At 40.3% G+C, this 9717-nt stretch overlaps 1 protein-coding gene across 1 annotated transcript in view; it reads right to left on the bottom strand.

The window, feature by feature from the left end:
* The window catches only part of WDR63 (WD repeat domain 63), a 49156-nt gene that overhangs the window by 35947 nt on the left and 3492 nt on the right, over nt 1-9717 (bottom strand). The window contains exons 2-5 of the mRNA XM_006033852.3: nt 8232-8358; nt 7525-7566; nt 1921-2102; nt 1049-1153 (exon numbers count right to left, since the gene is read on the bottom strand). Of these exons, the coding sequence (XP_006033914.1) occupies nt 1049-1153; nt 1921-2102; nt 7525-7566; nt 8232-8343 (441 nt within the window). The 5' untranslated portion in view covers nt 8344-8358. The remainder of the gene's footprint in view (nt 1-1048; nt 1154-1920; nt 2103-7524; nt 7567-8231; nt 8359-9717) is intronic.

Here is a 9717-nt window from a genome sequence, read left to right as displayed (position 1 = left end):
TACTCCAACTGCGGTCTGACCAGCGCCCGATAGAGGGGAAGTATCACCTCCTCAGACCTATTCGTCGTGCATCTGCTGATGCACGATAAAGTGCCATTGGCTTTTTTGATGGCTTTGTCACACTGCCGACTCATGTTCATCTTGGAGTCCACTAGGACTCCAAGATCCCTTTCCACTTCCATGCCACCCAGCAGGTCATTCCCTAGGCTGTAGGTGTGCTGGACATTTTCTTCCCTAGGTGCAGCACTTTGCATTTCTCCCTGTTGAACTGCATTCTGTTGTTTTCTGCCCGCTTGTCTAACCTGTCCAGGTCTGCTTGCAGCTGTTCCCTGCCCTCCGGCGTGTCCACTTCTCCCCATAGCTTTGTGTCACCTGCAAACTTGGACAGAGTACATTTCACTCTCTCGTCCAAGTCGCTGATGAAGACATTAAAGAGTATCGGTCCAAGGACCGAGCCCTGCGGGACCCCACTGCCCACACCCTTCCAGGTCGAAATCGACCCATCCACCACAACTCTCTGGGTGCGGCCCTCCAGCCAATTCGCCACCCACCGGACTGTGTAGTCATCCAAGTCACAGCCTCTTAACTTGTTCACCAGTATGGGGTGGGATACCGTATCGAAGGCCTTCCTGATTCTGAAACCTATGTATGTAGCAGCATTTTATTTTAATCACTGAAAAATGCAGATTTGGGGGGGTTTTATCAGAGAATTTGCAATTTTTAAAAGAGAAAACCAGGATCCCTGCTTATCTGAAAATTAGAAGCTTAACACATATGACTAATAATTATACAAGAAATAAACACCACAAGCAATATTATTAGCCCCTCTGAAGTAAATGGCATGAATTCCATTGATTTCAATGGAGCTAAGATTTCACTCAGAATCTTTCTCAGTTATATTTTGCATGTTAATGTAAAACTCATGCATAAAAAGTATTTTGGATACTTTGGGATCTGCATCATAATCATATAGAAGTATGTATGATGTAGCATCCTAAGTATTCTTAGGTATGTGGCATAATCGGACAGTATATTTGGATTTCCTTACATTTAAAAGGTTTTCTTTGGCCTCTTCAGTTGCAACCAGATAAAAGTTCTGTCCATATCTGAACTCTGCATCTAAGACTATCAGAAGTTCTTCTCCTGGATATTCCTGCATGAAGAAATATAACATATGATCTCAAGCATTCAACTTTCACAGCCAAGTATAAATGACATACAAAATTGTAGTTTACATTTTCAGGTATCAACTATTTAAATGTCTGTTTTTGAAGTAAAACAACTTTTGTATCTGAAGAATTATATATATTTAATAGGAAGTTGAAAACAAATAATGTGCAGAGGAGCCTTGATCTTGTGTCTGTTGATGTTAACAGCAAAACTGCTGCTAACTTTAAAGATGCATGATAGAGACAGGGTTTTGTGATGCTGTACATATTTAAAGCCCATTCTCCCTTCAGAAAAAATTTCATGTGCATCTTAAAAGGTGTAACTAGACCAAGGGTCAGCAATGTTTTTGGGCAGAGTGCCAAGAACACCCCAAACCTCAACTTGTAAGATGTTGGCATGCCAGGGCCAGATGGCAGGGGAGCCACGAGGGGCCTGCTCCTTGTTGTAGGAGTGCAGCCCTGGCCCCTTCCCCACTGTCTGCCCCAAAGCATGCATGCCAAGCAAAATGCCTTTGTGTACCATGCTCTGGCACTCTTGCCGAGGGTTCCCTATCCCTGAACTAGACTCTAATGTCTGTTTTCTAATAAATACTTAATTTCCTTTTACATGTCTATTTAAAGGTGATATATGAAGATGAGAAACAAGAGAGTGTTTTCCTGAAGTATTCACAGATGGACAAATGAGGTTATACCTTACCAACAGAAAGTACATGCTATGGGGACATAAGTCAGATATAAAGAGGTCACATACTAAGACTACTTTTTTGACTGGGTGGAAATCAGAGATTGCAGCCCTTGTCTTCATGTCTTGAATTACATCCTCTTTTTTCAGAAGTTTGAAAGGGTTTTCTTCTGTGATGTCTTCGTTAACTCGGCAATTAAAAATTTCTTGCGTCTTTTCAGTGAATACCAATGGAAAGATTTCTGGGTGACCTAGGAAAGAGGTGGCAAATTTTCTTTAGAAGATTAACAATGCAGGAGGTATGTATGTACATATGAAATATGGTTTAAAATCTATTTTACTACATAACAAGACACACGCAGATCTCAGTACTTAAAATTTTTGGTCCATTTGGAGATGTGAGTTATAAATTCAATATAGAACATTTAGTTCACATTTCCTTTTGGTTAAGAAATGTTGGTGTTTAACACACTTAGTATTGTCAATATCTTGTTTAAATACTTTCTCAAGAAAATGAAGAGTGAGTTCACAGATTGCCTGCTGGCCTGTCTATAGCTAATCCTCCCATGCTATGACACAAGTTTCATGCCAGCAGGGGGCTTTGTAGAAAGCCAAGAAACATTTATTTTTCTCTACATTAGCATCTGTAAAGTTCTGAAATGTTTTTAGGGTGAGGGTAAATCTGGGCTTTGTCTGTTCTTTGCCTAATGAGAACCATTCCTGTTATATGGAAATGTTGTGTCACTTTGCAGGAAAAAAAGTACAGGAGTCAGATGAAAACAATCATATCTAAAGAAACACCGTAATAGAGGGAGGGGACAAATGGTAATTTATTCTCCACTTGAATTTTGTGTTGCTTCTAAAGATTCTGGATGTGCTGGGAGAACTTAAGGCCACAGTATGCACTTTCTTATTTCTGACTATTGAAGGCCAGTAGAGAAAGTACCTGATCTTTGCTAAAGGAGATTATTGTTGTGAGGGAACAGAGGACCAAATAATGTTAAGGATGTATATAAATATCCCATGTTCAGAAATAAAAAGTTATAAATGTTGATTTCCTGTTCAATTAGTTAACTGGTATTACAAGAGATTCTGGAAGAGGTGACTATATGAGAGATTGTTTTGCTGCATCTTGAAACATCAGACTTCCTTAAACCTGTTGTGCTCGGTTTGGACTACTCTATTTGTATTGGGCAATGGATGAAGACCAGGGCAGCATCTAGACAAGGGCAGATGTTTGGTTCCCTGGGGACAAGTAGGAACGGTGCACCTTGCACCACAGCTATTTGTCCCCAGGGAATGACTGTGCCACGTGCACTTTGGTACGCAAGAAGTTACCTTGGGGGTGGTAGGGGAGGCTGGCCCCAGCAGCCTTACCTGGGGTCCTGGGGCTTCCTGTGTCTGCAGCTGCAGCAATCCTGCTGGGAAGAGCTTGGCTGGCAGCCACAGCATGGCTCTGGGTGACCCGGCTCCACTTTTTAGCAGCGTGCACTGCTCACTTGTCAAAAACCCACAGGAAAAAAACAAACAGAGCAGCGTGCACACAGGCAGTGTGCCCTTGCAGCATGGAGAACACCTCACTGTGTGGTATGTGGCACTGCAGATGTGTTTGTGGCGCCACATATTGCATGGCCATGCTCATCTGGACATGCCCCAGGGATCCGTTCTGATACCTTCAGAATTACCAGCTGTCCTTGCTACTGTTAATTATGAGGTTAACTCCCCTAAATACATGAAATGAGATGAACAGAGCATCTCTGCTAGCTCCACCCTTACCTCTGGGGGGAAAAAAACTTTAGGCAACTGTTGTACGGGATTTCTCACCTGAGATATTGCAGTCTCTTTCTGCCACCCTTTGGTCAGTGTATTTAATGAAGAGCCATTAACTAAAATGCTTTCAGTATATTAACACTGCATAGTTCCATAGATTTTATTCAGAACTGTCTTTGAGCGTGAAATTAAGTCCGTCGTTCTTTAAGACAGTAATTGATTCCATGCTTGACTTAAAGCATAGGCTTAGGTGATATCCTGAATGGAGTTGCTTTTCTAAATTGGGGCCTTTATCTCCATCTCATCCAGTAAGGAGCACAACTGACTCTCTCAATTACTAGGCAAGATTATGGGTACTGCTGAAGTTTTATGGATTGTGTACTTTAATATTTTCCAGTATGCCATAGAGTCTAGGATAGCCACCTTTTTGTCTATTTTAAATTGAAATAAGAACATCTAAAAGGGTGGTATACATCGTCTTGCCTTGAGAAGTCATCTCTAACTTAATCTATTTAAAACTGATAAAATAATAAAAATCCTTTTAATCTCTCTCATCCAGGAAGCTAAATCTCTTCATATGCCTATCACTGAGTATGCAATGTTTGATAAATCTGACATTTATCCTTAAAACCCTTCTATTACATGTGCTCTATGATCATCCAACAAAATCAGACCTGTTAAAATATATATTGCAATATGAGACAGATGCATTCCATCTAAACTTCCCTAGCTAGGTAAAAAGATTTTTGCAGTACATACAAAACTTGTGTGTCCATCTGCTTTTCCAAAGACTAGTCCGTGCTTCATTACTTTCTTTTTCTCTATATCAAGGATTCATGTTGGGGTGAGCATCCAACAGTTCCTGCATTCTCCAACCCAGTGACCCTCTGTCTGGGTCAGAAGATTAGTCCATGGATTTGTGGTTTATTTTGGCTGTAAAAGCCAGCAGAAGAAGAGTTTGCTCTAGACTGGTGAGGTTTTTATTCATGTTAAAGGACTCGGCACTGTCAGTCCCTGCTGGCCCAGGGTGTGAGGGTTGTGAGCAGGACTGAACCTGCGTTTTAATAACTTATATTCTTCTTTCAAGCATTTCTCCAAAACTGAAAATTACCTATTATACAACATTAGGATTTCAACAATTCTAAACTCCCCACTTGTTAAACTGGGGAACTTTCCAGTTAAAAGCATCACAAATAAATATGTGCCGATCATGCCTTTTATTGGCCACATCTGTTCTTGAGCCAAAATGATGGAGACATCTCTCTGCAGTGCATAGGTAACAGGATTTTCATTAATTCTACGGATTAATTAAATGGAACAGTTGGAGGGTATGAGGGGTGGAGAAAGAGGAATAGCACAACATTACAGGGTGGATAAAAATCAACATTAAAAATAAATAACCCTGGTTTCTTTATTTAAATCATTTTTTTTATTTAATTGTATTTTTTAAATTTTTTTTAGAAGTGCTTTCTTTTAAAAATAAATCTATATAAAGACCATTTGAATTTAAGATATGTTAAAGTTCAAAGATACAATCATGGAATAGGGATTATAACTTCTAATTATATACTGTTTGAGACAATATACGTATGTAACCTTTTTAGAAAAGTTTTATCAATAGGTCAGAACAGACCATGAACTATATTAGAAGCCCAATCTTATGGGGCTCCCAGAGGCTCCTCTATAGATTAGTAAGGATTAAAGAAAACCACTCTACCCAATGGGACTCAGTGCTCAGTCTCTAGAAAATCCCATTAAGCATGTCTCTGATGCTTAGTTTCAGTTCTCAAACTGTGGATTTGTGTCTCCAAAGAGAACATCCTTGTTAACAGCAGTACACAGAGATAAGAGATAACAGACCTGATTACCTACCCGTCAGCCCTATTGTCTCTCTGCAAGTTATGTACACAGAGTCGAGCCTTACTGCTCTCTAAAAGTGCAAAATTTTAAGTTAAATGAATAGATAGAGGATTGTTGGGGGTGGAGTAGATCTGGGGAAGAAGGAGGAGTCTGGGGATAAATGCAAGGAGAGAGGGACAGTAGAAACAAAACGAGAAATGTTTTGAGTAGAATTTTGTTGAAATTGCAAAATACTTCTGTAACCACTTTGCAGCAGCTGCTTTGAAGAAAGCAGGAGGAACCAAACTAATCCTCCTACAAGATGGGTGATGAAACTCAATAGTGGACTGTTTTGAGCGATATATTGAGGACTGGCATAATCGGATGACAACTTGTGAACAAAATTGTGACAAAATAGATGGAATTATCATAGCCAAAGTTCTAAATGTTGGGCTAAAGAGAAATGTAGAACAAACATATGCTGGCTATCCTGAAGCTTATTTCCATAGCCTTGAACAAAGGTTATATCAAACAAGAATGCACTTTTTGTAGAAAATGATGATTAAATTGAGGCTTCCTGACCAATGATTTAAATCATAATTTAGATCATGATTTAAAACGATTTGATTTAAATCAAATACACCCTGCAACATCACATGTGTATAAATCCTCAAGGTCTGTGTGCAGTTAGTATAGTTCAGTGGATTGATACACAAAGGGAAATTGTAACTTGCACAACTTTTCCCACAAGATTTTTGGAGACCCCTTCCTGTACAACTAGGGAAGAAGAGATAATTCCTCAGAGCTGAACAGAAAAATGAAATAAAATCTGAGAAATCAGAAGATTATTTTAGTATCAAAGGTCTGAACCAAGAATAAGTGTGCATTTTTTTAAAATAGCTCATGTAACAAAACAGCTGATACACAAATGATTTAAAACAATGCATGACTGTCTAAAAAGCTTAGATGCAGATAGACAAGCTTAGTTATACTAAGGTAATGTCTTATTGGCATGACTTTGAGATAGTCACATTATTCATAAATAGCAAAGGCACAAATTAATCATTTAAGTCACCTCAAATGAGTGCTGATAAGAACTTCATATTATTCCATACTACAGGTTTTTGCTATTTGTTTGGAAGAACCTTATAATTCCGGTGATAGGTTTAAAAGGTCTCAGTTTTGGAGACATTGGGTTCTTTTTTATAAATTGTATTTTAATAATGATCAAGAGTTGGGGGCAAAAGAACTTTAAGGAGCTGAAATAATTTTCCTAGTCCAATGCTAGGGAGCTAAAACATCAGAATTACAAAATCTGTATGAAAGATCTCTTTAGAAAACAGTATCTTTTTCATTTCCAATTACTATAATTCTATAAAAACTAAGAAAAAGATTGATATTTTTTATTATTTCTATTTGCCACTAGATGGAGCTACAAATCCGGTCTATTTAAAAGACGCTACTAATTTCCAGCAGCATCATAAACACAATGATATTGCTATCATCTGAAAGATCAGACATATTATATCTTCATTAGCAACAGAAAGAACTTACCCAAGCTTGGGTGAAATGAATAACAGAGGAATTATTTCTATCCACAAACATATTGTACAATTTCAAAGGAAGAGAGATTTGTGCCTTAAAAAAAAAAAGCATGCTGGTGCACATATTCCAAACTTGCCAATATTTCTTACAATTGCAACTGCAATGAAAGCTGAACCACTAAATGTCAATGCATTCAATTAAGAGAGTAATCCTTTGAGCTTCATCCTGTGGTCATTTTCCACTTGAGTCAGTAGAAGAAATGCCAAAAAGAGACAAAAATCAATCTAAAATAATAACACAACAAGAGGGTCCTGAAAAATAATGCAAAAAGTTCTCCGGCATTTAAGGACAAGTAAATGCATCTAGATTCAAAATAGTTTGCTGTGTTGTTACCTCATAATCATTTCTCCCCATAACAATCTTCTGTTATTCTCCCACATTATCATTTACCCTGAAGATTGTGTTTTGTAAAGTGTTCTAAAGCTACTATCATAAACCCCGGTCAATAAGGGAACTTACCAATGCTTGCCATAGAAATGTCAACTTCCTCATCTTTTTTAGCTAAAACACAACAACAAGATGTTAAATTGGCATTATCCGATACTGGGACTGAAGTTATCCTTGTCAGCATTTAACTTTGTTGTGTAATATTCATCACAAGCTTTTTAAATATGTAAAAGCTAAGCATAATGTTTTTAAAAAAACTACAGTACATTTTCAGTTTTTACTATTAGATTCAGTCCTCAACATTTTCCACATGGTGGCATTTGCAATATCTCAGTATTTTCCTGCACTTACACATCTGTCTGCATAAAGATTAAAAGTACAAGAAAACAATACTTATTTATTGGGCTCTCATGTAGTATTTTTCTGCAGTAGATCTCAAGGTATTTTGCAAAGAAGACCACTATCATTACAACTCTGGAAACTGAGGCACAGAGGTAAAATGACTTACCTACTGTCACCCCGCAGGCCAGTGGCAGAGCCAAGAACAAAACCCAGGCCTCCAGAATCCCCCAAACCTCAAATAATTCAATCTAAACTACATTTCTCAGAACAAACTATGTGAACATTTGTAATGTAATATCTTTTGTCTGTTGTGCTTTGGCCCCTTGCTAATTTACACAAACAATAATGGGGCTCCCCAATCATTTAGTCCAAAACTGTAGGAAGCTGAAATCTAATTCCAGGACACACCTTTCCATTCTCCACAGTATCATACATACCTAGCTGTTTTCGCTTTCCTCTGGCTGAGCTTTTAGTTTTGGTTTCTCCTTTAAGTTTTTTTGCTGAGCCTTTAGCACTTGAGGACTTGCCAGAGACTGGACTTTCTGACATTTTTCAGATTTCAGTCTGGAAAGATATCATATCTCATTACTCAGTTGTCCTCACGGGGTCAAACTTGCTACTGGCCTGAGAATTTTGTCCAAGACTGTCACGACTACAATATTCCCCTACTGGGGTAAAAGAAACAGTCACACAAGTCAGCCTTTACATCTGTACCTTGGGTAACCACTGGCTTGGTCACCTTGTGGGACTTGCTACTGGGAATAGTAACCTAGGTATTTAGGGTAGCACAAAACAATAGCACTGTAGCTGGACAGCACTGAAGTCTGGCTGCTGCTTCAACCCTTTCTCTGGACATTTATTAGTTTGGTTCCTAGCTCGTTTTTGCCTCCTGATAGTTAGTTCATATCCTAGCTGCTTACTTCAGTTCCTGACCTCAGTTCATAGTCTAGTTCAACCATTGGGCCAGACTCCCAGGAAAAGATACCCCCTGTGCTTGACAGGTCTCAGGACTTGAACCACTCCTCCATAGAGGTAACTGAGGCTAAAATTTACAACTGTCTACATTCTGGACTTTCTTATTAAGATTCAGCATATCTGCAGGTAGGACATGGGCCCTGTGGGCTGGGCTGGGAGTGCCACATCTCTGCAGGCTGTGGGTGGGAGCAGGGTAGGCTCACCTGTGTAGGGTGGGCAGTGACAGCCCAGGGAGGAGTTGCGGGGCTTGGACAGGGGCAGTGCTGGAAGGGGTGGCGATGTGGGGGGAGGGGGCTAAGGCAAAATTTGGGGTTACTATAGCCCCTCAGGGCCCCCCCAGCACCACCCCTGACTAGTCTGAATGTGGGGCCTAATCCAGCCCCAGATTAAATCAATTTGAATTTTATCATCAATATTAGTAGGAGCAGGGTCATGCCAGGGATGGATCCAGGTGGGAACGTGAAGTGGGGGCGGGGGCATGGGGGGTCAGTGGTGTGGATCCATCTTCCTTCAACCATTACCAGTGCTGTCCCCAGCTGATCTGGGTGCAGGTCAAACCCTAGAGTCTCTCTTGCCCTATTCCAGATGTGGGCTGCTGTTGTGAAGGATGCCAGGTCAGCAGAGAACAGCAGTGGTGGCAGTACACAAGTTTGTCCTTCTAGTGCAGGTTTCCTGCCTGTCCCTCTCCTGCCCCCAATGTCCACAAGCAGGCACTGGAAGGAGGGATCTGCATGCCACTGTCTCTGACTGATGCAGACTGATGCAGGGACGGGGTGGGGAGAATCCCCAGAGCTGCTCCTGACTCACTCTTGCCTCACATTGCAGGGACCAGCTGTGTGGGGAGCCAGGAACAGCAGCACCAGCAGTTTCCTCCTTCCAGTGACTGCCTCCAAGCCAGTGGGAAGACACCAGGGTGAGAGGGTGGTCAGGGAGCAGGTGCTGGAAGGA

The sequence above is a fragment of the Alligator sinensis genome, unplaced genomic scaffold, assembly GCF_000455745.1.
Source record: "Alligator sinensis unplaced genomic scaffold, ASM45574v1 scaffold32_2, whole genome shotgun sequence".
NCBI lineage: Eukaryota > Metazoa > Chordata > Crocodylia > Alligatoridae > Alligator > Alligator sinensis.
The sequence above is the reverse complement of the archived record's forward strand: the minus strand, read 5'-3'. Positions and strand labels throughout refer to the sequence as shown.